This window comes from Ischnura elegans, chromosome 5, assembly GCF_921293095.1.
Source record: "Ischnura elegans chromosome 5, ioIscEleg1.1, whole genome shotgun sequence".
NCBI lineage: Eukaryota > Metazoa > Arthropoda > Insecta > Odonata > Coenagrionidae > Ischnura > Ischnura elegans.
Window position 1 is genome coordinate 90,144,652 of NC_060250.1, and position 27,522 is coordinate 90,172,173.

At 36.2% G+C, this 27,522-nt stretch overlaps 1 protein-coding gene across 4 annotated transcripts in view; it reads left to right on the plus strand.

Moving 5' to 3' along the window:
• Positions 1 to 27,522, plus strand: part of LOC124159241 (ubiquitin carboxyl-terminal hydrolase 47-like) — a 52,462-nt gene that overhangs the window by 2,372 nt on the left and 22,568 nt on the right. For 3 of the 4 annotated variants that reach the window (XM_046534914.1, XM_046534913.1, XM_046534915.1), the window contains 11 exons: positions 58 to 280; positions 14,593 to 14,983; positions 17,355 to 17,530; positions 18,543 to 18,717; positions 19,507 to 19,628; positions 20,976 to 21,169; positions 22,620 to 22,974; positions 24,384 to 24,731; positions 24,831 to 24,998; positions 25,665 to 25,844; positions 26,453 to 26,651. In XM_046534914.1, the coding sequence (XP_046390870.1) occupies positions 65 to 280; positions 14,593 to 14,983; positions 17,355 to 17,530; positions 18,543 to 18,717; positions 19,507 to 19,628; positions 20,976 to 21,169; positions 22,620 to 22,974; positions 24,384 to 24,731; positions 24,831 to 24,998; positions 25,665 to 25,844; positions 26,453 to 26,651 (2,524 nt within the window). In that variant the 5' untranslated portion in view covers positions 58 to 64. The remainder of the gene's footprint in view (positions 1 to 57; positions 281 to 14,592; positions 14,984 to 17,354; positions 17,531 to 18,542; positions 18,718 to 19,506; positions 19,629 to 20,975; positions 21,170 to 22,619; positions 22,975 to 24,383; positions 24,732 to 24,830; positions 24,999 to 25,664; positions 25,845 to 26,452; positions 26,652 to 27,522) is intronic. The other variant, XM_046534916.1, reaches the window with a different exon arrangement.

Below are 27,522 nucleotides of genomic sequence, written 5' to 3' on the forward strand. Positions count from 1 at the left end.
TATAAACTTCCTTATCTCTCTTGATGCAGTTGATTACTTGATCTTCATTTTCTGTAGTGTGAAAATGGTGTGTGCAGCAGAGGAAGAAGATACCGGCCGTGCCATTTGTGTGGTGAGAGATATGAGAATGCAAACTGTTGAAAAAATGGATGGAGTTGTTACCTTACATCCAGAGCCAACCACGACCATAGGGGAGTTTATTGAGGAAACTGCGTCACAGTTCCACTGTGCAGAGGACTCTTTCGACTTGGTTCTTGTCAAGAATGTTGATGGTGCTTCGGTGAGTACAAATGGAGACTTTTATATTCTCTTATGCGTAGCACAATGATGTTTTTCTATTCTGCTTGTGTTACATTTCATCTCAAAATAGCCTTTGCACAGTACTTCAAATCGACAATTGAATCTTAGGATAATTTTCTGGTAGATAGTGAAAATGATCAATGACAATTATTCTGTCCTATTTTTTTGCATTATGGTGGAGAATATGTTGGATAGAATATGAGTGCTTAAATGTTTTATCTAGCTAAAATTCCATGTAGTCATTGAACCATGCAAGCATTTTTCATGTGTAATTGATCACTGCTTTAATATGGGAAGTCTATTTTGGGGTCATTGTCAAGCTAGTATGTAAGTGTTAGAATGAGTTGTACCAACTGTTACCTTATGGAATACTCCACCAAGGAAAAGTAATTGGATATTTACTGAATCTTTGGTGATATCTAACACCAACTATTAGCCTTCTTTATATTTCATATATGCTTTTTGCCATTGAAAGGAATTTCATTTCATCAAATGATAAATATTAAGTAGCTGATATTTATTCATATTTTCTTCTAAGTTCCCCATCATGCTCCTGTCCATTCAGAAAAGATTACATGACCAAGAACCTGGGAAAAAAACATGAACACTTCAACTAGATGTTATGAAAAACTATTTATTGTACATGTACAATCGAATGCAAAATTATTCTAATTGATTGAATTTGTTCCACAGTTCCAAAATGGATTTAGTTTATTTTCTATGGCCTCTGAAGAAGGGAAATTTGAACTGCATTCATATATCCCATAATATTTTAATTACTTCATCAATGATGGGAATTAGTTAAGGGGAATGCTTAAAGTTCCAAGTTTTCATTGATTGCTAGGCTCATGCTTGAGATGAAATCCGATACCAGGGCTTTAAATTTACAAAACACGGTAAATCAGCAGATTTTTTGAGACATACACACTTACCAATTAAGCTTTATCAATGAAGGTGAATGATAAAAGAAATAAGCCTTGATATCACTGCTATTGATGCCACCATGTTTAGAACTAAATGTACTCTTGTTACTCTTACTGATTGGTTCGTTTTTTTGGTTCCCTCTTGTGGATCACCAAAATCTGTTATGGGAATCAATTTCTTTCACTGCATCTGATAGCTTAGTGGTACAGTGGTAGATAGAAGAATTTGTGAACTGTAGTATTGTGTGTATAAATCTTACTGGTAGTATTTTATTTTTATGTAGGTAGAAAATGTTTATAAAATATCCTTCCTATGTACTTTGTAGTATAGGAAACACTACTTCTGTTTTCCATTTTTTATAGCAAAAATTCATTTTGTTCTCCACATAAATCACAGGCAACAATAATAATAATTATTGTTTTGTAGCTTACTATTCCAATCAGAGTTTCTTTTAAAATCTATTTGGTAGAAGTCTAATGGCATATAGTAGAATAATTTTGTAAGTCCATAGTCACAGCCTTTGTCCTTCGCACAACGCCTCCCATAGTACATCTTAATTGCCCTTATGCATTCAATGTCCCAAAATTTGCCGAGAATTCCTCACAGGCTGCTGTGTAAAAGGTAGACTGAAAAAAGAAGCCACTGACATGTAGTGGTGCAAGCCTTGCTATACTAGAACTAGGTTTATAAATTGGGTGTGACAGTGGCGGATACATATGGGGGGTGCACGCCCCTTCCTTGAGTGTCTGCCCATGTTGCCAAACAATGCAGAGCCACAATTGCAACTTTTCTATAGCATGAGATAGCATTGTCTTGTATATGCGTATAATCAGTTTAAATGAAACTCTTACATTTTGCGTGTAACTTGATTATTTTTCATTACGATAGAAGTGTGGGTAGCTCAAAATATCTTTCGCAACACCCCCCCTTGAGTTTTTCTGTATCCGTTACTGGGTTGTTGTTAAAGTACCTGCCTCAGCAAATTATCTTTTATATTGGGAGATTATGTGAGATGGAGAGGGTCAGGTGTTGCAGGTGGCCATTGGAGAAGAAACTAAGGGATGGTACTCTTCAATAACTTTTATCTAACAGGACAAGCCTAAAAACCAAATGTGATTTATCCAACCTGATGTTTTGTTAAGCATAAATAAAGTCCAATTATAGAGCTCCTGATGGCATTGGAAAATCTTGTAACATTTTCCCTTTTTCCTTGAAATTGGCAGTTGGTTATTTGCTGCTTAACCATATCCCCACACCCTTTTTTGTTATTAGCCTTGGCCATTTCTTTTTTTTATAATTTCTCTGTCAGAATTTTAAGATCAAATATCATTTTGTTGTTGTTATTGGAAGCAAAGACATCACTTTGGGGCTAGGGCTTAAATGTATTTTACTGCTACTTAGAAAGCAGAGGTCATTTATTTACTCTTCCTTGTGTGACTTGTATGCTACTTAGATTACATCCGAGCTAATTCTGTCGATAGTCACTAATGCTTATTGTCGCTCCCTTAAGTGGGTATCCAACTTTATTGTTAAGGTATCATGTAAATGCTTACATAAAATTGAGAAAGGGATCTTGAAATTGTTTCTTCATTTCATATGATTGAAGAATGTTGTGAAGGAAGAGGTAATTAAATTGTGCAAGGTATCAATCGATGTGTTGATTCCATAAATTTTTCCTGTATAACCTGCTACATGTTTTTGGTTTTAAACCTTCAGGTTGTACTGTATAATTTTTTCCTGGATTTCATATGTCCTGTGATTACTCATCAGTTTAAAATCATACAATATGTCAACATCTTCATGAGAATAAGTGATCTCATTGGCAAAATCTTCAATTATGCCATGGGACATTGGCACAAAGTCCCTGGAAGTTATATTTTTTTGGAAATAATCTTGTTCTACCTATTTATTCCAAAAATATTTTCAATAAATGCCATTAAAATAAGTTATATTTGATGGAATTGTTGAAGCTGTGCTGTTAAAGTTCCCCTTTCACAATTTTTCCTCTTTTTTCTATTTTATAGTAAGAATACTGGTCTTTGGGGACAGTTCATGCCCACATTGTTTCAAAGCAGTGTTTTTTTTCAGGAATCTTGTTGGGAAACAAAGAAAAGAACCTGTTAAATATAATTTTCCTACAATTATTTTCCATAATTCATTTTTTGAGTGATATTTTATGGCTTGGGGTATCATTGGTGGTGATTTTTAATGGGATTTACAAAAATAATCTGCTATTTTCTCATACTGTAACTTTTGTTAGCATTTATCAATTAAGGTTTGTATTTTACAAATAGAGGAGAGGAAGATGATCACAATTGCTTTTTTCTGCTAGCCAGCTCAGCACTCCTTCATTGTCGTTGATAATTTTACTCCTTAATGCATATCTACCTCACTTTCATCTGCTTTCTTTACATTCCTGCTCTCACCTTCAAATGACACCACTGTTCTTCTGCATCTTTGAACTGCAACCACTATTTCCTCATCATTCATTTATGAACACATTGGAGTTTCTCCATCTTCATCCACTCAGACCGTGGGCAGGGTTGATTGATTTAAATCATAATGTGATCTATATGTTTGATTTTTAAAGAGTCAATAAGAAAAGGAAGCTGCAAGTGCATAATTTTGATTTTTATTTCTTAATTAATACAATGAATCGACAGTTATCAGCACAATGGTGGCTCTTCAATAGAAATGATACTGTAAGAATGCATGTTACATGAAAATTTAAAAAAATGGCTTTGGTTAGAATACTAGTGTATCCGTTGAAAAAAATTGTTTTCTGATTTAACTTCTAAGCGTAGGCACCATACAAAGTTGCAATTACAGAATTTTTCTAAACTTATTATGCTGGTGTAATTTTTAATTTGATACCATTTGCATTTCCATAGTTCTCTCCCCTGATTGACTAAATGTTGTATTGAGTTTAGAGTATCTTGCCTCTTGTTGTTTCTGCAAATGATCATTCTCCAATATGCTGCCCAAAAAGTTAGTTTTGCAAATAACTGAATTTTTGATGAATGGAGAATCATAAAAATCTCATTTAAATCAATAAAATCCGATTTAAATAAAAAAATCAACAAAAATGATTTTTTTGAAAAAAATCATGATTTTTATCAACCCTGGCCGTGAGGTCATTCTCAATCAGTGTATCAGCAAAATATTTTGAAGCTTCCCTCACACCTTCCTCCGTCATCATCATCATTTGTCAAAAATCCTTAGACTGCACAGTGGTCCCAATCGCTAAACTAGCGGGGCAAAAGTCAATTTTGCAACTTTTAAAAATAAAGTCGCCGTAGGTGTCGCGATATCCGCAATTAAATGCTTCATCATGATTGGTAACTTTTACAACGTTTATATAAGTTATAACAATGTTATGCAGCTGCAAAGTCACGCATTGAGATTGCCTACCATCCGCCTACACCCAGACGGTGGCTGACTCGCTAGCATTAACACGTACCTGCTAGATAGCAATAACGCAAGGAACGACAATTTCTAACGGGATCTTATAGCCATCGGTATATAGCATTATTTAGAGTGATTTTTCTTCAAATATAATTGCTTTAAAATACTAGATTTCAAATGGCAATCTCTTAGTCTTTAAAACCTCGTTTTTTATCGACTTCAATTGTTTAAATTGACTTATAAAAAATATATGTCGAGGTAGGATTGCGAAACCTTCAAAGGCATGTGGAAACGTCCTTATAGTTATAGATACTTTAATCACATTTTGCGCCTACTTGCGCTTTTTGACAATAATGCCCTTTTTGTTCCATGAAGTTAACAAACGAGAACCGTTGAGACGCGGGACTGGGGGCATTTCCTCGGACGAAGCCTGGAATATCGGGATAAATTACGCTATTATAGAGAAGAAATATTTGTAATTTTAACTATTGCAGTTTTGTACTGTATAAATTTTTATTAATATTTATGGTATAGTTATTACATGGCTTACAATTGTTTACATTTTTATATAGATAGGGAAAATCATGTCGCATTCAGAGCGATTCAAGGTACAGGCGGTAAATCGCATGGAATTGTTATCATTGCTGAGGGAAAAAAGACTATAGATGATTTATTAAATGCGTAGAACATAAATTAGGATTTGAAAGTCGTAATGAAGATACCTCAAAGGACATCAGGAAAATTGTGATGCTATTTTAGAGTTATTTTGATAAAAAGTAAAAACAGTGCTCCAGAAAATACGACAGATTTTGGTAGATGTGAACAGTCTCTTTTGAAGGATATATCGAAAATAGAACCTTGTTTTGCAAGCCAGATTTCATTGCCAAGCTCTGGGAAAAAATATGCGGCTGCAATTATAAAAGACATAACTGAAAACATACAGAAGAGAGCTACCAACTATAGGAAGGCTTAATTGTCTTCACCTTTGATTCAAATACCATATTCATCATCAGAAGCTTTGTCCTTTTCCAGGGAAAAAACCTGCTAAGCAACAGTGCGTAAACATCAGAAGAGAGGCCAACCAGAGACGGTGCGATATTTATCCCTCATACAAGATAAATTTGAACTCAAAGTTGTCTTGCTATCCCCCATCACAAGAACTGACCATTACTGATACTTCGGCCGAGGTCAAATTACTGGCTCTCGTGAATAACACTATTTTGGCTCAGAGAGATGTTGTCGCCGCTTTCCTTCGGTCTGGTAATGAATTCAAACTAACGATGATATTTAAATGGGGTTAAAATGGGAGTGACGGGCACAAGCAATATAAGCAAAGATTTGTATTTCGGAAGGAATTAGGTCCAGTGGACGATTCCTATATGTTTTCCATTTCTATGTGAGCTAAAATCAAATGATAAAAACAACATCTTATTGCAGAATACCAGGCCATCTTTGATCAGGTGTTGTAGACCCCTTGAATTATTTCTGGAAGATCAAAGTTAGGAGATAACTGTGAAAGGAGTGCAAAAGATAGAGGCGCAGATCTCTCTACTGATGCCCTTGGTCATCGAAATAAACGGGAAGAAATTGTACATAGTATCAGAATTTTGACATTAAAAGAATCCTGACATTTCATCAGGCATTAATGGAGTAGGGGTGGAATTATTTCAGTGGTTTGGAGCAATTCATAGCGCACTTTCCTGTGGTTTCTCCATAATTACAAGTGTATTTGAGAAGTATGCTCAAAAAACAGAAAAAATATACATGCGTCATACTCATGGTATTATATGCCTTTCACGGTACATGAAATCTAATTCATGAGACAAAAGTGATTGATTACCCCCATTGCATTGCATTAGTTCACATTGGAATGCTTTCCGAAGAGGCCCAAGAAGCAAGCATATTCGTAAATTCAAAGAAAATCACGCGCAAAAATAATCAAGAAAGGACACAATTAGAGATGTTTTTAACCTACTATTAGTCACATTTGATCCTTATGTTTCCAATATTAGTTCGCTGCACCCAAGGCATTGTTATTCCCTCTCGATGGATGTCAGACAGCTTCTCAGGGAACCAATGTTACCTGTTCCTAATGAAATGAGTAATGTTGAAGAGATGGAGGACGTGGAGTCGGTAAATTTAGGAGATGAAGGGAGTTGGGAGAGTAATAATGATGCAGGTGACTAATATTCCGCAGTTCACATCCGGTGAAAAACGATTTTTTGTGTATCACCAGTGTTTAGGAGTATATTTTTAAAGTAATCAGTTCATTAAATTAAGAAAAGCGCATTACTATAGATTTTTTAAATGATTTTCTGCATATTTTTCTAAGTGTTGAGTAAAACGAAATTTTTTTATAAATAAAATTTTAATTTTTTTAATAAAAACCACATTGAAAAGACCTATGATAGTGTTATTTTGTGTTTTTGTCTATAATTTGGCAATTCTGAATGTTTTCACGACAAAAGCTCGAAGTTATTTGGGAAAAATAATTTTGTCCCGCTAGATTCGCAATTGGGACCACTGTGGACTGGTTTGACGTAGCTCTCCACTCAATTTTTCTATTAGCTAATCTTTTCCCATAGAGATACGTGAGTAGTACCGTATTTCTCCGAATATAGTCACCCTCTGAATATAGTTTTCCCCCCCCCCCCCTAATTTTGAGGCTTCAGTTTCAGGAAAAGTTAAAAAAAAAAATGCGTTCGAATATAGTCCTCCCCCTTTACTTTTACCACAGGCATTTCTGGAAAAAAGGGGGGGGGGACTATATTCAGACATATACGGTACTTATTGATCTTGAGTCGTTGAAAACTACTCGCAAGTATCGAGTCGAGTATGGCAATTCCTGAACTACCATCGGCACAAGAATGTAGAACGCTGAACTTTAACCACTTGCACACAATTCTCCCAAAGCTCCATTGGGTCGTGTCATTTATGGTTTTACTCATTGTTTATTTGATTACAACAATGGATCATTAAAATTGTTAAAACGTAAACGTTTAGCTTCTACACCCAAAATAGTGAAGATGAATACGTGAAAAACAACGAAAATGGTGAAATGTTCGTCTTCTTCATCTTGTCACGGGCAAAATATATGATAGGTGCATTCCATTGTATTTATTATAGAGAGAACAATATCTTCGCATGATAAAGAGATTTACAAAATTAAATTTTACCCATTCCTTGATTTTTTAAATCGCCGAAAGGTAGATATCAATTACCGAGGTGTAGAAGAGTGCATGAATATCGAAGTTTGCTTTATGAAAAAAAATATTTCCAATCTGTTCATGTTTCTACTTTTTTGCGGTGATAGTAGGCAATACAGCAATGCACACTCCAACATATCCTCATTTTTCCTATCCCCTTGTGAATTGTCTATTCGGAATGCATAGCCTGATGTGAAAAGGAAAATATAATGAGGGACGTTAATGGTAATTGTGTCACAAAGAGGAGATGAATGAAAATTAATGTGTCTTAAACAGTTCCATAAGCACAATTGAAATGAAATAACCCTTAGTAATATGTTAATTTAATTAATGTATGTATCCAAGCTGGTCAGAAGAGCCCTCAGTAAAGTCATTTGTACAATTGCAATAAAGATTGCATACGAAAATGAATAATGTAATATTTGATCCTTTCCAATTCTCATGCAGAAACATTAATGTTTTACATTCTCAGGCAGCAGGTTTTAACGTCTCCGTGTCACAATATTATTGCCTGCAGAAAGTTGTCTTTCGCAACACGCTTGTGTGGCTGGACAAATAATTGCTTGCCAAAGTTGCAAGATTTGGAAACCTTAGGAATTTTAATTACTGTTATATCAAATATTTTTATTGATCTTGGATCTTCATGGAATTTATTTGGACGAAGCGAATGAACTGTAGAACTTAGCTTTAGCTGTGTAGACCAAAAGCTTTTTTATTTCTTACCATGTTTAATCATCCATAGCAAATCTTTTTCTGTTAGTTCAAGATGGAAACTAAACGCAACCAAGGATTAAGCAAAAATTAATATTGGATGTATATAGTTCTCAAAAAGGCTAAAAGGTGTTACTCAAAGAGGCTACTTGTGACGTCAAATACCTGGAAAACCCGGCATTGTTCGCTAAAGCCTAAAAGTTGAATTTTTTCCATAGAAACCCTAACAATTACTAATTACATATTTCCTCAGTACGGGTAGTGTATAAAAGAAAATATATAATCGTATAAGAAAGTATGTGAGATGCAGTGGTCCACTCCGATTATGCCGCCAGGTTTGAAGACGGTCGACCACCATGGCTGACAAAAAGGAATTCAGTGCCTATGCGAACTACTAAGGTGGTTGTGCCTCTCTACCTATAAAATAGCTGAAACTCCTCGACTAAGGAAATAAAACGACTTATTGACTTTAAAAACGAAAGTATTGCATGAGTATAATGATAGCACCTACTGTTGGCAGATTTCTGCACTTAATGGTCTCGACAGCTCCATAACCGAAACTACTCAAAACACTTGAATTGAGTGCCAATGACTCGACTCGAATTTTCGAGTACTCGCACATCTCTTTTTGCCCACCTACATATTTCCTCTCTTTCACATCCTTTACCTGTTCCAAATATTTAATTCGAGGTCTTCATTTTCCGTTCTTGCCATTTTTACTTGCCCCTTGACGATTATCTTCATCAGGCCGTCATGTCTCAAGAAATGGCCCTAAGGTGGTTCAGTCCTTTTTTCAAGGTTTTCATGAGGCTTCTCTTCTTAGGACTTCCTCATTACTTACTCCGTTGATCCATTTGATCCTCCTCATTCTTCTGTAATGCCACATTTTGAAGGCCCCTACCCTAGATTTCTCTGCGACTTCCATTGTTCATGCTTCGCTTCGGTAGAGAAGCATACTCCAAATGTTAATTCTTACCTTCCTCCCTATAACCAAATAAAAACATTTTTAGTTTGTATCCTGCGACCACAAGCAACACACAATTTGACCAGCAACTTTGAATTGAAGTGGAAGATATGTCATTCTAAGGCAAACCAATATTATAGACCATGTTTTCAGGGTAACTGTTCTAATGTATTGCTCTTCCTGAAATTCTGAATTAATGGCAGCAATGAGTAGTTCCCATTTCTAGTAGGCTTTAAATGGTCTTATTTAGTGATTGGTTGATTTCAAGATTTTAGCAATCCTGATTCTGGTTCTGACATTTCGATTCTGATTCTACCAATAACTATTCCGTTAATTCTGATGCCATAGGTTACAAGATAAATATCATTTAATTCCAGGCAACAAGACAACCGCTTAAAAAATTATTACTCTGTGGAAGGACCAGTTTACGAAAGCATCACTGTGTAATTAAAATATAATTGATAAATTTCAGAACTGAACTAATGTGTCTTCAATGTAGCTACGGGACTATGGCATTATGCTGATTCAAATGTGTTTTGTTTTTCGGATTATGTGGCGTGAAAATTCAAATGATTGTTATAAGCACAGTGGCGTATAAATTTGTGGTTTGAAGTAATACTGGAATCAGAATCGATTTTTCGCCTTGGTGAATACTCATTTTGGATTCCAATTCTTGGCATAGAATTGAATAATCAGGGAATCAAATATAACCATCACTACTCTATAACTCCTTGATCCATGGGCTGAGAAGGGTAGCAGTTTTTTTGTAAAAACATAGCTACAATTTCGCCATCTGTTGATTTTTTTAAAATCAGAAGATGGGTATTGCCTGTTCTACACGCTCGGCTCAGCGCCTAGGATCAGCCGTCCTGGCGGCTGATCTTGCCGTGTAGAGACGTTGCCACGGCTCAGCCGAGGGGGTCGAATCATCTCGCCTGGGACCCCCAGCTTGAGTTAAACGCTGCGCTGTTGTCATCACCTATCTCTCACATGGTGCGTGTATTTGGTTGCGTTCGGTTTTCTTCTGAGTGTGGTTCTTCTCACTGAGCTCATAAATGACAAAGTTAGTGGTGCGTGCTCGAAATGGGATTGTGAATGAGACCAACGTCCTTACTGAAATATTATAATACGTTCCTAGTGAACAAGAAATTTGAAAGCCTTTACCGTCGTCGCCTTCTCCTCAGCGTTCTTGCCATCTTATCGCGGTCTCCTTCATAACCATTCCATTGCTGATCCAAAGCAGTCGTAATATTTAATTAACGGAGTCATATAATATATCAAATATATATTTAGGATTTTTTTCAATGTACAAACTTCAAAATTCTCTACTTAACCTGTAACAAAAACTGAGTAAGTATTATCGTCCTAACCAACGAAAAATCATCTTAATTATTCTAAATTCCTCTCCTTCCGTTGAAGTAACTCATATATCAACTCGGGAATTCACTGATCTACCAAAATAAATCCGGTAATTATCTGCTTTGCTAGAACTTTTTCCATAAAATGATTCAGCGCTCGCCGATTCTCAAGTATTCTTAGGCTTTCAGTTATTGCCATCAGATGGCGAGGGGTCGACTTAAGCCTCTCGTTAAGAATGGGTTCGCGCTGAGCGATTTGGCTGAGCTAAGCCGGATGAGCTGATCCGAGCATGTAGAACAGGCATATGCAGTATGGTGGGCCAAAAACATGAATGTGTCAGAATCAAATAGTATTAGTGAACAGAAGTTGCTACTCATGACAAAGGTAAAAAAAATTGAAATCAGACCATATCTTCCTTTGCATATAGATTGTAAAATTCTGAAATACCATGAAAAATGACTTTTGGTATTTTTGAGAAAGGAGTTGCATTGATCGAATTACATTTCAAATCATGATGTGGTGACTTCTAATTACCCTTTGTCTGAAATAAATTCATTACTCCTTCATCTCCTTTTCAGTTGAGGGAAGGGATCGTTCATCTCAATCAAAATTCATTAAATGAAATTTAATAAAAAAAGAATAAATAGTTCTTTATCAAAAGGAGGGACTCCTTTCCTGCACTAAAGAGTATTTGGCTGTAAATTAAGTTATATTTTACCTGAATGGCATTGAAATTTTATATCTATTGATATGGGAAAAATTCTCCTATACCGTAGCCGGAAAAGCTTAAGGTCCTTGGTGGCTACTTCCAGTCAAGGGGAATTTTTTCTTATTGCAAATATGTAATGTGAATTGTCTTAAACACGTTGAAAGGAATTTTATAAATTTCTCTCCTTACTTTTGCCATCGCCATTCATCGTTCAGCAAAATGAGAAGTTAAGAGTTTATCTTTAATAGACACTTTAAATATGTCATGTTAGTGGTACTGCTAGGTGTCAAGCATCTCCAGGTCATGCTGACCAGAATGAAAGAGGGTCTATTTATGGGTCCCACTTTTAGCCTAGGGACTTAAGCTTTAGCTAAGCTTTAGCCATTAGCTTTAGCTTAGCTAAGGGCTGAGTGGGACCCTCAGGACACACACTATCCAGACTGGATGGCACGATGTGAAATGGTCGACCATTTTTTGCATATCCTTGCACTTACGATTGGTATTTTGGCCTCAATCTGATAACAAGAGGGTGATAGATACAGTAGAAGGTTGGTTATCCGGAATGCTTGGGCATTCTGGATTAACGATATTTCCAGTGAATAGATCAGTTACCAGGATGTAGGCAACACTTCAACATGAATTTTTTTTCAGAACGTGCATTGTTATCATCGAAAATGATGCATTTTTGAGACAAGGGTCAAGTAATGAGAAAAACCCAATCAAATTCATAAAATTCATGATTAAAAATGTGATTTAAGAAGATTCAAAACATTTGTTCTTCGTCCGTAAATAGCAAAGGTGGATAAGTCGTGTACGTTATCTCGATGAGACCGCCTGTAAGAGGAAGAGAAATTGCTCCACATTACTGCATCCTCATAGAACATGAATATTTAGCCCCTCCATATTTTTCAATGTACTCCTGTTGCAAAATCCATCTCGTTTTCTCGACCACTAGCATCAACTTATCGGTAATCATCAAATTCTCCCATCAGTGGTAATCCCATCCCAATCCGTTACCATGAATAATAACCGATTGTGAATTATAACTCTTATAGTTAATATTAGCAGTTGTAGTTAATCTTATAAGTGTGGAGAATGTGAGTATTTTGGAAAAACTGCATGTTATTAATTTCATAAACAATCTTCAACTAATCCACATGACTCATGCAGAGAGGGGCCCTTAAGGCTCGCCCATCTAACGACCAACTCAAGAATGGTATGCGGGTGGCCTGTCACTCTTCTCATGGAACTGATCATCTAAATCCCAGGTTTCAAACACTCATTTGGAAGTGTTAGAAATGTTTTGAGAATGAAATATTTTTCAGAAGAAAACGGCAAATTCATTGATTAACTCTCCCAGAATTATGGTGAAGATAGCCAGGCTGTGAGGCAGCAATTAAACGACTTAGCCATATTTTTGGTGATGCAAAAAAAAATTAATTTTGAAAAATTCTGGTACATCTTCTGTAGTTTAGATCATTTCATTGTTTAGATTTCCATATTGTCAATCTTCTACTGTGCATGATAATTTAGCAGTGGTGAGACTTGGTTATAGGTGTGTGTGCTTTAGAAGGGTTCATAGCATTCAGAGAAGCCATGGAGATTAATGGTAATTAAAATTTGGACTGAAAGGCATGGAAACATCAGAGAAATTAGAAAAAAAATATTAGGTTTTGATCAGGGAACAACTGTAGATTCTTGACGAAAACTGTGGTTGAACACACGAAAGTGCTTCTATGTTCATGTGGCAATGTGGCTATTTTGTTGCTGCCTTGACTGGGTGGATTGGTATAGTGCTGACTTGGCACTATTCTCCTTTATTTATGGTACTACCTCTACTGCACCATATAGTTTCACACTACAACTGGCTGAATTTAAGATGAAATCCCTATGTACAACTGTTTTATAATTGACGTCATTATCATCATCATCACTGGTCAGCAATCACGGGATGTCTCAAGATATGCCCTGTAAGGTTGTTCCATCTTCTTGTCTATGTTTTCATGAAGCTGTTCTACTCTCCTACTCTTACTAGGATTTGTTAAGTACTAACTCAATCTATCCATTTGGTCCTATCATTCTTTGGTAGCACTATATATTGAAGGCCTTAACCCATGATTTCTGTGCTGATGTCATTATCCATGCCTTTCTTCCATGAAGAAGCATAATCCAAATGATATGCTATAATCAAATGATATAGCAATTGATGAAAAGTCAGGGACATTAAAAAATTAAAACTAGAAATCAGGGATAAGTTTGAGACGCTGAAACTTATGTACCCTGCGTAATCTAGAGGTGCAGTACTTGGAGGGTCTTGCAATGGTGCCCGTAGTGTTCTCTTGTGCAGCAGTAGGCCTAGGCTGTGGCTGCCCGAAATTCCTCAACTTTCCCTCTACCTGCTTCTATTGGCGGGTGGGTGTTGTGTGCACTTTCACCTCTTGCCAGTAGATAGAAAATGATCCTAGACTGGACCAATTGGTGGGCCATACTGGGCAGAATGAAATCCATGCATGACCCACCTGTGGGTCGTACTGGATTTTGATTCTGGGAAGGGAGATTCATCTCAACAGTGAATCTATTGTGTGTAAATATCCCTGAAAAATTATTTCTCACACAATCCTGCCATAAAGTGTGCTCATTCACCAACACACATATGTAGAAATCTACATGGCTCTATTATCAATAGTTTTGTCTCCTTATGTGTGGTAAAATTAAACATTAACCGTATAAAAATTATTCCTAAAAAATTAAATCTCTAAAAAATTGCTCCTCCGTGCATCTGTGCACAACAAAAAGAATTCATTCTTGTGGCTGTGAATTTATGAATGGAATCAATCTAGATACTGTGCTTTATGCACACACTTGTTGAAATTAGTCTGGTAAATCTATCGTTAATTTTATTTTGTAATAAAATTTTTTTTTTCTGTCTAGCTTTGCCGGTTCCAAGGTATCTAGTCTTTCCCGTTACAAACCTTTCAATGTTTGATAGCATTAGCATCTGTGATTCGTTGCAGGTAACACTCAAGAGCAGCCGTGCTGAGACCTTGAAGGATGTCGGTGTTTCCTTCAACCGGGACGCAAGGAATAATTTTGTGCTCTCGGACCCAAAAGGCACAGCCTCCTCATTTGGGAGGGTGCGAAGGCATGCGATTGTGGAGGAGGCTGGAGATGCCAAGGAAGAAGTTGGTGGGAGCGGAGAGCATGCACGGCCCTCGACCATTGGGAACCTACCATCGTCAAAATGTCAGTGGGGTAAAGGTGGGAAGGGGGACTACCTTAAAGACTGTACCCTTTACTTGCCTCCTGGTGGGCCTGCAATTCCAGCCCCTCCACCAGCACCTCCCCCGCTTGTGTCGCATGTTGACAGCAGTTCTTACGCTATTTCCATCATGAAACCAGACACCCGTGAGTAATTGGTTCAATATTTGGTAGATAAGATTTTTTACCATTCTTATATACAGTGGAACCTCGTTAAAGTGAGTACGGGCTATAGCGAGTCCCCCGCTATTACGAGAGATAGCCGATGCACCGTCGATCGACCCTACAATAAGCATGTTAAAAAATTCGTTTTTACGAGGCCCTTTTGGTGTTGGCTCTCGCCATAGCGAGGGTTTCACCGCCGGAAAAACTTACATCAAGACTCCTTAATCTCTGTAATTGCTAGCGATTTGTTAGAAATGAAGTTAATGGAGTGCTCTGTCTCAAATTTATGTGGTAAACTGTCGTTTGATAAATAAGTAGTTAATTTTGGTGAAAATATTGTGGCATTAGCATTCGCGAATACTTGATCTTCTTTTGTTCCTCGGGCGGCAGAAAGCAGTCGTCTGCATACCTGCACGTCCATGAGCTGCATGAATAGAAAGCATTTGATGGCAGACACCATGGCCAAGAAAACACCAAACAATTAGTCATTGTTTGAGTAAGGAAATTTAATGATGCAAAAAAACCATCACCTTTCTAATGGATTTATGCTTACGTTTATCAGATAGAAATTTATCTGTCGCCGCACCACTCTTTTCCTGTATAACTGTTCGCAACAGGTCACCTCCGGTAAAGCGACAATTCGATATAACGAGTGTTTATTGGTGCACCGTGGGGTGTCGTTTTATCGAGGTTGCACTGTACTTTGTCAAATTTTGTCATTTTTTTTTTATTGTTTGGAAATTTTTATTTTGTGATCGTGAACCATGATAGGATACGTTTTTGTCATATTTTTATAGTTTTGCTTATGAAGTTTTAGGTCTCAGGAGCAATACCCCTTGACACTGTGGTTTCTCATAAATAATGTATAGGAATTTACTTTTGGAATTTACTGGTGACTATGTTTCAAGGAGCTAACAATTTTTTTCCATAGTTTTCATTATTAGCCAATCATTATGGATGAAAAGGTGGAAGTAGGTGTCTAAAAATCATTGGAAATCGTAAGAACTTTCAAATTAATGTTTATTAGAGTTCTTAACAAGGCAAAATAATTTTCAACTTGCTTATTTGGTTAATATGCTTGATTAAACTTAAAAACCATACTATACTACTTCATATATTAACGACCTTGACTTTTGCAATGGTTATAAGATTTGAGAATGATGAGCTTAAGTTTTTGTGTGAAAACTTTAATCAATATTAAATTAACCATTCATTTTACCTATTATTTGCATTTTATAATGAATTTTACTAATACTGTAATTATACCATGAAACCAAGAATGCTGATCTACAGTGTTCTCTTGAGGGGAAAAATTTTTTTAAGATATTTATTAAAAAGTAAATATCATCTTAGAGGATACAAATTTGATATCATAAAACCCAGAAATGGTGCTGTTTTATATATTTAAGTTTTCTTTGTTAATACACCAATGTTGTAACTTTTCTTGACTAAGCAAGATTTTAACAATACATAGTAGGGGAAATTGATTTTTGCATTGCATATGTCCGAAGGAAAAATTGATTTCTCATTTCCTTTGACTCCACGTTTAGGTGAATTAATTAACCATAGTAATTCTAATAAGTTTTATTGTGTTGGAATGAGTTCTTCATTGACTTCATTTTGAATAATTAATTTAATTAGTTTGAATTGAATGTTTGTTGATATCATATTAAGTTTGCATTTTAGATTTTCTCATGCACTTGTAGCTCCTCATTGGCTACTCTCCTTTATTGGTTTTGAGCATTCACTTATCAAATTTCTTTGAAGTTAACACTATGTGTATGATAAAGACTATTTCGTATTCATAGAGTGTACTCTTTTAAAGATTGATATATCTCAGTTGTATTTTGTTGTTGTGTTGGTTGATAATCTATGTATATACATGAATAAACTCATTTCTTTTTTAATTTAATGGTAACATGCTGCGTGGATATTGATTTTTACTATCATTCTAAAGTTAAAATCCATTTTCCTATAGTAAGCAATTGCTTGGATGTCAAGGCTTTTTACTGGCCAAGTGAATATAGCTTCATGATTATTAATTTCCCACTGCCTATCAATTTTTTCATTGATTAATCGGGGCAAATGGAAAGTATTTTACCAAAAATATAAGGAAGAACATCATAGTGAAATATTTTCTCCAATTTTGTCATAAGGACCTCTCTTTGAACGAAGATTTCATTTATTCTTGAATTACTTGATTTTTATTAAATTCTAGAAAGTTTTTTATGGTCAATCTTCTTATCTGATTTGATTTATATTCAATGTAGGTGTTATTCATAGACTTTAATGAGTGGTCTTAATGGCGAAGTAAAGAAAGCAAGTAATTCATTACCCGGTTATTTTTTCCCAGGTTATGTGGGCCTAGTGAACCAGGCCATGACCTGCTACCTCAACAGTCTTCTGCAGGCCCTCTACATGACCCCAGAATTTCGTAATGCCCTCTATGAATGGTGTTATGATGGCACAGAAGAAGGAACCACTAACTCGATCCCCTTTCACCTCCAGAAACTATTTCTGAATCTGCAAGTAAGTGTCACCATCCAAAGTCTCATTTTTCTTTTCTTATTTTACATCTTTCCTAGATTCAAAACTTATTTACATACCATAGAGATGCCAGCCTCGGTGGTGCTGGGGTAAAGTCCCCGACTGCTAACCTGGAGGTCGTGGGTTCGAATCCCGCCTGGGTGGTTTGACCACCACCCAGGACATGGATGTTTGTGATTGTCAATCAAGTTAATTGTAAGAGAGGACAATGTTGTCCTAAATTAGCTTGAAAAATAAAGATGAAATTATTATTATTATTCATTTTTCAGTCTTTCGAGTTACTGTTTGTGGGATTATCAACCTATCACATACCTTGCCAAACACAGTCCTACTCCATAATCTCTCAAAACACTGCCCTGTTCTCTCATTCCTACTCTCCTAGCTATTCTTACTCTTCCACACCTCGATACAACTAAATTTTCTGTGGAATCGATGCAAAAGATGGAGAGAAAGGATGATTCATAAAATAACTTATAAGTTGTCGGGGTCATGAATGGATTCTGTCTCTTTTGATTATCCTTCCATTATTTGGATTACCCTTCCATTTGGAGGGTTAATCAAAGCTTGGCATTATTTTATTTCACCCTATTCTGTTTCTGTAAATGCTCTTTAAGCAAATAAAATTATGCCTGACCTTGCTTTCAGGAGCACAGTAATGGAGTGGCTGTTGTAACATATTCAGGTGATTCAAACTTTCATAATCCAAGAAATCCATTGAGTATTCTTTTGAATTACCCTCGTCACATTTCAAAATTCCTGTTTTTGTCTTGACTGAATAACTTCCAGGGACAGAAATATTTGCACTAGCTTTATTATGGAAGAAATGTCAATGGTAAAATTTGAGTGTATCTTGAAAGAATGACTTTTTGTTTCTCCTTCAAGATAAATCGTTTTCTGTGGATTGCTAAATAAATTTCTTTAATTAATTTACTTGCTCATGGAATTCTTTTAGAATTATTTTTGGTTTAATTTTATTAAAACTTATTTCTTCTAGACTTCATCACGACCTGCAGTTGAAACAACAGAATTAACTAAAAGTTTTGGCTGGGAATCTAGTACTGCCTGGCAGCAGCACGATGTCCAAGAATTATGTAGAGTAATGTTTGATGCCCTGGAACAAAAATTCAAGAACACACCTCATTCTGATCTCATCCAACGGCTCTACGAAGGTAGATCCATTTATTTTGTAATACGACTGATTTATAACAATATATTACTCTGTGAAAGAAGCAATCAATTCTCAATCAATGCAGCATTTGGTCTTTCATAACCAAGTCCATGGTTGGTTTTTTGTGATCAAAGTCAGTGTGGGTCGTTCACGTTGGAGTAAAGTTTTCTGGAAATCCTCCATCATATCTCTACTGACCACTGCTAATTGTGGTTTTTTCCAATAATGGTATTCAGTGAGTTATTATGGTGTTCTATTCAGAAATACCATGGGTAACATTTTATTGTAATCATAATATGCTTCACTGCCAACTGCACGTATATAATGTAATGCAATTACTTAATCGATTAAAAACGAAATGGCTCTACAAACTTTGTCATCTCCTGACTTTGGGCTTCGCTTATTAAAGACTGGATATTTTTTTATTGAACTTATCCCTGTGATACAGCAAGCTAGGTTTTTTGCAACCAACTATAATTTATTTAATAGCTAAATAATTAACAAATAAACAAAGGCGATTGAGTGTAATACATTGTGTACTAATGTAGTCAGTGTATAGAGAAAGTAGTTACGATGTATCATTACTGGTGGCACATAAAGGCAAAAAGCAGAAATCACAAAAGTTGAATCGTGACCTGTTCGTAACAGATAATGGCTGAATGATGGGTGAACTCATGACCCATCCGCAATATGTTAATAATCTTTCATTGCCATATTCTGAGTCTTTGGTAGAATTCATGTAATATTAATTGTAATTTTTTGCATAACCTCTGGTTTTCTTAATTTTCAGGAAATATGATAGATAGTGTCAAATGTAGAGAATGCAGTACTGAAAAATGCCGTAAGGATACCTTCCTGGACATACCCCTAGCTGTCCGTCCATTTGGCTTAGATGTTGCATATGGGAGTGTGGTGAGTAATTTTTATTATGACTGGCACATGCGAAGATAATTTTGCCGTTTTGAAAATTGCTTGATGACCTCACTAATACGTATTTATTTTACATGAAACTCATTGGTTTAGAAATGGTCTCTAAACCCTGCAGATCTGAGCTTCTTGTTTGTGTAGGTGTACAGTGAACAAGTTGAAAGTTTTCTTATTTCATGTCATTACATCTTTTCACTACTCCAGATATTTTGGTTTTTCGCCAATATTGTGTTCACTTCAGTATCATCTGGAGAAGTTCAAAAACTTGAGCAATTGTTGAACAAAAATGCGTAGTGCCTTTGAGACTATCATAGCACAAATAGAAAACTTTTATTTTGAAAAGGATGTGGAACACAGCCAACAATCAAAATCCAGTAATATGATTAATAAAGCATGCATTTATAAAGAAGTTAGTTTGAAAGTGAAAAAATGAAGTTACCACTTTTGCATAAATCTAAGACATACAATTCTAAGGTAGTTCATTTTTTAGAACTCTGTTAGGCAAAAAATTAATTTTGAAAAATATTTACTTTATATCTCCAATTGTCATCCCCTCTGTCTAGTCCAAAATCTCAGGAAGATAAGTAATAGGGTAGCCTATATTGTGGCCTCCTTTAATAATTTATTTTTTAAAAGAGAGAATACCCATGTTTGAGCTTAAGTACTTGAGTGACTATAAGGTAACCTGAACATCATTGTCAAAATATAAATCGCGTCGTGGCGGACATAATTATTTGAGGTTTTGACATTGTCAAATATTATTTAAGATGTTTTTAAAATTTTAATTGGAAACCAGTGACCAAATTTTGAAGGAATACTTGCAAGAATGCAAAGTGCGCACGTGCAAAAATTTTGTACATTCACTCTATCAGGGAATAAGTATGTTAGGACGATGGTGTAGTTGGGTTTTAAAACGATAACATGTATCATAAAGTACTTTCTTTATACTTGTTTCCTTGCATAAAAAACATATGAATACAATACAGGCAAGAGTGTTTGGTACCTGTAGGAACAATCATGACATCTGTTACTGAATAATGGCACTTAATTTACAAAACTTCTTTAAAGACAATATTAGAAGTGACTATGTTGTTGTCTGTAACTTTTTGGTTATGAGTTTCTTTAACACAAACATGTTAGCTCTGAAATTCCATGCCATACGCTCGTTCGAATCATTTCAAATAATGTGATTTCTGTACCATTACTTAGCATACTATTTTCTCGCTTTAACTCTTTGCAAATACATATTTGGCTTTGTGATCCAAAAAGTATTTTGGGGGTGAATTAAGTATTTGGGAAGAAATGTATTACGTACCTCTTTTTTATTTGCAGGAGGAAGCTCTAAAAGCCTTTGTACAACCTGAAACTCTGGATGGGAATAACCAGTATCATTGTGAATCATGTAATAAGAAGTGTGATGCTTACAAGATGCTTAAATTTTCCAAATTCCCTTATATACTTACTCTCCATTTGAAGCGTTTTGACTTCGATTGTAATACACTTCATCGCATAAAGCTTAACGACAAGTAAGTATTCTTTCTTTGTGCATTCATGCATTATTTTTCAGATAGTAACAATCCTGGATTATATTTTTATAACAGCAATTCTTATATGAGAGGTTATTTGTTTCAGCTGATAGCATTTAAATTGGAAATTATTCCTATGCATTTGGACTTAACAAAAAATCTTACTTATGTTAAAAGCTGTTGCCATTTCAAGCCTTCTTGCATTCATGCTCAAAGCTGCAGTCCTCCCATTTCTTAAAATTTGTTTTAAATCTTATGGTCATTGTGATGTAGTCTCCTTGGATGACTCTGAAGGTTGCAGCATTTTATCTTTAAGTAGCAGATCTATGCATGCATTGCTCATTGAAACCACAAACACATGCCTCTGAACCTAAATGAGCCTTTATTACGAGGAGATCCACTCCAATACCTGTAAACAAGACCTATTGGAAGGAAGGGCTTTTATGTCACTAGACAAGCAGCTTATACAAACTTATGTATGTCTGTTTGATTAGAAATTTGGAAAGGAGGTGGAGGCAATGTATTTTTTTATTTCCATTTTTCTGATTGAATTGAATCCTGCCATAGTTACTCAGTATGCTAATATGATTTATGAATCCTTTCAAGATGAAAGTTCACATCTGCCTACAATCAAACTACACATTATTCAGGGACATTTTCTAACAAGTTGTATTCTACTATTTATTTACATCCGTTATGTATGATAGGATAGATATTGCCTTGGTTGAAAAGTTCACTTATTTGAAGAATTCAAGGGAATGCCTCAGCTCTTATCTATTCTGTCTCTTTTGGTGAAGCTCATTATGATTCTGTTAGGAGGAATTTATGTAAGCGATATGAGAATCCTTGGATCCTAGGGTTAGTTTAAATTTACAAAATTGTAGAATTCCCCCTTTCATCTCTGGCATCTTTGATGCAACTGTTTATGGTCGTTTTCTGAAAATCACTCTGCCTTCGTTAAATATTCTTGAAATGGGGAAATTCATTTTGTTTAGATTAGCAGCTTGCTACATTGGTGCAGTAACTCTTGCCCTCTTTGAAAAGGCATTAGATATTGATCCATTTCCTTTTCAGTTTTGTCAAGAAATGGATCAAAGTCTTGCAGACCTGCCTTGGCCCTAATGTAAAAGATTCGGTTTATCTCCAAAAATCTATGCTTTCTGCAAAGGTCATTATACAAATTTTTGTGGACAATATCTTCTCAAGTTAACAGATATGCTCAGGAGTTGGTTCTTTCCCTATATGTGAGCCCACTCATTCTCTATGGAAGTGCCCTAAATATCTCAAGATGAGTGTTACTGATTGTGCTTGTTTTTTGTGCTCGAAAAGGCTTCACTTCAATTGTTTGAAGCCAGGTCATCGGGCTGTTAAATGTCATTAGAAAGTCGTGCAGTGTCGCTACAAGAGCACTATTCTTTTGATTAATGAACATTTCTGTATTTTCCAACAGGGTAGTGTTCCCAAAGATTCTTGACCTCAACAGCTTTGTTCAGGATGCCTCCCCTAACAAAGTGGAAGAGCAAGCAGAAGAGGGAGGCCAGGGGTCTATGGAGACAAAAGGAGCCAATGACATGCGCTGTGATGATGGAGCAAGTAGCACCACTGACAGTGGATCGGCTCTGGATGAGGACCACAATGGTTTCCCATTAAGTAACAATATTAGCACTAGTCCAGGTGGAGAAAGGACACAAATTCCACCTCAAACCCTTTCACTACCCCAGCATCAGCAGCCCCCGCCTGCACCCCCACCATCGTCTTCGTCTTCATCCTCTTGTGGGACTGGCGATGCAGCTATGGAGTCCCAGGTTTGTATTACTTTCTATAGTATTTAGAGTTAAACTTGATTCTCATATCTTTTATAAGGATACAAATTCTCTGAAAATAGTTACTTCCATGTTTTGTTTCTTGTAGCTCATGTTAGCTCAATGACAATCGTAAGGTTCTCCCTTCGCAAACTTTCCGAAACCTTAGTAATCCAAAGGAACTTGTCGTGTGCATCATGGTGGGGTTCTTTTTCCCTTGATACTTCCCAAAATGCATCCCATACAAATGATGCCAGGTGAAATAGGCCCTTTTTAGACGAGGTGGTCAGACTACGTAGCTAAGCTATGCAGCTAGCTACTGAACCCATTGACGAGTAGGGTGGCCTCTCTAAGCTAGATTTCCTAGTGTATTAATCTCCATGAGATAACCATACATGATGATGAGTTGAGCAGCTAGCTGCATCGCTGGTGATGTGGCCCGGCCACCTAATCTAGTGAAATTCACTTGGTTTTTTTGGAGCCTACCGTATAAACCCGTGTAAAAGATGCACCTCTTTTCCCAGAAATTGCAGCTGAAAAATGGGGGTGCATCTCTTACAGATTTCTTATCCCCCCCTTCCCTGGTCGCAAGTCTGAGAACTGAGTGTTTTTTGTTTTCCTTGGGCCTGGTTTTCAGCATGAGTCAGTCATCTGAAACCCTAGGTCAGACTATAACCATGGTACGCTGCATTCACGATAGCATTAATTTAAAAATTTTGGATTCAGATTAAATTCTTAAACAAATTTGGATCCGAAGTATTGGGTGAAGGGCATTTTCGGTGGATATTTGGATCCGAGGTACCTGATCTGACCATCTCTAGTAAGCATCATTAGGTTAAGACTACAAGTGAATAGCTAATTATCTCTGAGTGCCATACATATTGTGTAAATTTAGCTGAAAAATGCCACGTAAATTTTTAGTATTGAAAGTGGAAATTTTGAAAACTGTCCCAAGTCCAGGCATACGTCTGCAACACTTTGCGATTGGACAAAAAAAATTGCCGCAAAAATTATTTTCTTTAGCTCCGATGCTCAAAACAGGGCTTCATCTCTTAAACAGTATGTGTTCAGACACTTTTTCATGTAAAATGTTGACCTGAAAATCCTTTGAGAGTTAAAATTTTTTTGTTGTAGGAATTATAATCATCCAGTTTGTTGTGATTTGATTTTAGTGTGATTTTCTCAAATGTTTTTCTGGATTTTTATTGTTTAACTGCACAAACATCCTTTTTTCAATGCTAAGATGGCATTCCTAATATAATAAGAGTAATTGTAATTCAGATGATGAAGCCTGTCGTCATTAACTCCTTCGCTCAGCTACACTGTCAAATACTCAGTTTTATTGGGAATGTTTTGCTTCTATTAGGTCATTTATGAAAGAAAATTAGTGACTATTATTTTGCTCTTTGCAGGAGGATGATGAAGGAATAGATGTCAGTAGCATGCCATCAAGGAAGACCAAAGTTCACAATCATATCAATCATGAGAGACAGAATTGTCACAACATGGAGGATGAGGAAGAGGAGGACTTCGATGAGAATACTAATTTAAATGACTGTTTCATGAAGGTTAGGAGAAATGAAAGAAATTCAATGGAACAACAGTCATCTCCAGTCTCAACATCTACAGGACCGTTTGTGTATGAGCTATTCTCTATTATGATCCATTCTGGCAGTGCTACTGGTGGTCACTACTATGCTTACATCAAGGACTTTGCCACTGGGGAGTGGTTGTGCTTCAATGATCAGTCAGTTACTAGGGTAAATATAATTTAATTATGGATGAGTTTTCTTCTTTTTCACCTCGGAATGTGCTTGCTTCCTTGAAATATTTTCACTGTCATGAAACAACTCTTTCAGATCACTGAGGAAGATATTAAAAAAACATATGGTGGAGGTCTACCAAGAGGATATTACTCAGGAGTATATAGCTCCAGTACAAATGCATACATGCTTATGTATAGACAAATAGACAAGGATAGAAACTGTCTAGCCATGAATGTCGATCAATTTCCACCCCACATTAAGGTAAGTTTGTATATGACTGAAACTTAATATGTCCATTATCGGCCATTTGTCGTCTCTGTAATTTCTGTGCTTTCAGCAAGTATCTCTCACTTAAATTTACTAAATGAAATTGAAGGAAAAACCTCACCATATAAGAAACGTTGCGTTATCCCTGGATATCTTCTGTGATTAAGACATCAGTTAGATAATTTCTAGTAAATACATTGATAAATAAAAGCGAACAAACTATGTATAAATCCACCAATTGATTTTTGTGGTACTACTAGTTTCGACGCAGCGGCATCATCATCAGGTACCAGGTAGGCATCAGGTACCAGATAGGTGCCTGATGATGGCGCCGCTGCGTCGAAACTAGTAGTACCACAAAAATAAATTGGTGGATTTATACATAGTTTGTTCGCTTTTATTTATTAGAATGAACCTCCACAAAGTTGAGCCTGTCATGATAGAGATTAAATACATTGATAGAAAAATTGTCTCGTTGATGGAAAGTTTAAAAATCCTCATGATTTTTTTAACTCACTTGTAAATAGGATGGAAAACAGAAATGTGATTGAAGTAGATTTGTGCATCAATAAAATATTAACCGTCACGTTAAAAATCTTGGTGGTGTTGAAATTTTATTGTTTCTCTTGTTGAGTTCGTAAATGTTGATTTATTTCCTAGGAACTGCTTGCCAAAATGAGGGAGAAGGAAGAACAGGAGAGGGCTGCTCGAGAACGTGATCTTGATTCAATCAAAATGAAAGTCTTTCTTAATCACCCTGTGCAGCAGACCATTGTTGATGCAAGACTTACTTTGTCTAAATCAACCACTCTTAAGGAAGCTGTTTCTGTTGCTCATCAGGTAAGGTAGCTATTGCAGATGTATTAAGTTTTTATTGCAGCAATTTTTTTAGTGTAATCAGCAGTTTCTATTATTTTTTAACTTACTCATTATGTCTGGAAAATATTAAGTAGCTTGCATCTTTTAAGAGGATATTTAGTATTGAATTAAATTGGTCCAAGAGGAATTCCATTCTGATAATTCTTTCCTTAGAAAATGGTTTCAGTTATGGTTATAGCTGCTCAAAAGTCCTCATTGAAGGAAATAATAATTTTAGAATAGCATTGATATAAGGCCTGATTTTGCATTGCTCTGGTAATTAAAAATTGATGTTGCTCCTTGATCAGTAATATTTTGGTTCAAGACGTTTTTATTTTGTTATTATTTAAAATAGATATTATGAATGTATTTTTGGGGAACCACTTTAGTAAATGAATAGCTATTTTGGATATTGAAAGCCTTGTGCCACATAGGGAGCCACTTATGAATAATTTTTTAGATGAATGAAGGATAGGAATTGCAATGAAGAAAAATTAATACCAGCCCAGAGTAACTTTACTTCTGACTTTGGTAAATGTGTACGGACCATGGGTATTAAAACGTTCCTCTTCATTATTATTTTTGCATAGCTCTTGGACTTGGAAGGTGTGGTGGATGTTAACCAGTGCAGACTCGTCATTTACGAACAAGTTTTGGGTAGCATAGAATGCAGTTTTGAAGGCCGAGAGGATGACCCTGTTGGAGATGTCTTAGCACCTTATGCCAAGTATGACCTCTTGCTGGAAACCAAAGAACCTGATGCTGAATTTGAAGTTTATCATCCTGGTGGTAAGTAATAAAACTGGAATTAAATGCTGTACTACTACTTTACCCTATTAAACACTGTTTAGATGTGTTTAACCCTTGAAGGGCTTCTGGGAGAAATGATGAGGAAAAATAAGTAAATTGTTACTTCTTTGGAAGAAAACATGAAGGAGCTTTTTTTATGTATCCATAACCATTTTTTATGTTATTTATTTTTACTTTATGTATTGTGTAAGTTTTAGTAATTACAGTAGACTCTCGTTATTACGATGTTCGGGGGACCGGAAAACCGGAGGTTCGTAATAACGAATTTCGTATCAACGTTTCTTTTAGAAATCATCGGAAAAAATAGTATTTGATAAACAAGATGAAATTAAGCGGAAATATGTTTAAACAGGAAAATTCGTTCCAGTTTCTCAACAGAAGACTGCGGCACGACGCAATCGAGGGTTTATATCTTCCCGAATATAGCAAGTCCGATATACGAATTGGATGCATTTCAAGACCTTGTTCCTAAGTTGATAAACCTACAGTACGGCCGCCGAGAGTTATCTGATGACACACAGAAAGTTCTATGCCGGGGTAGGTGACAAGGTTGCCAGCTAAAAAAGGGAAACGCCTACAAAGGGTTCCGCGAAGAAAGGATGCGAAAGCGACGCCGCGCGTGAAGCACCCAGAGGAAAAATTACTTGTTTTGGTGATTCGAAGAAAGGATTTTTTGTGGATCAGCCATATTTCGGTGCGTCTTATGCATTGACAACGTTGAGAGACAAGACGAGGGAGCGTTTGGAGGACAGCGATTGACTATAACCCGTGCTGGCGTAGGGTTATCCGCCCCTCCTGTTGTGCTGTCATCGGGCGACTCTCGCCGGCCGGACTGTATGAAATTGCATTG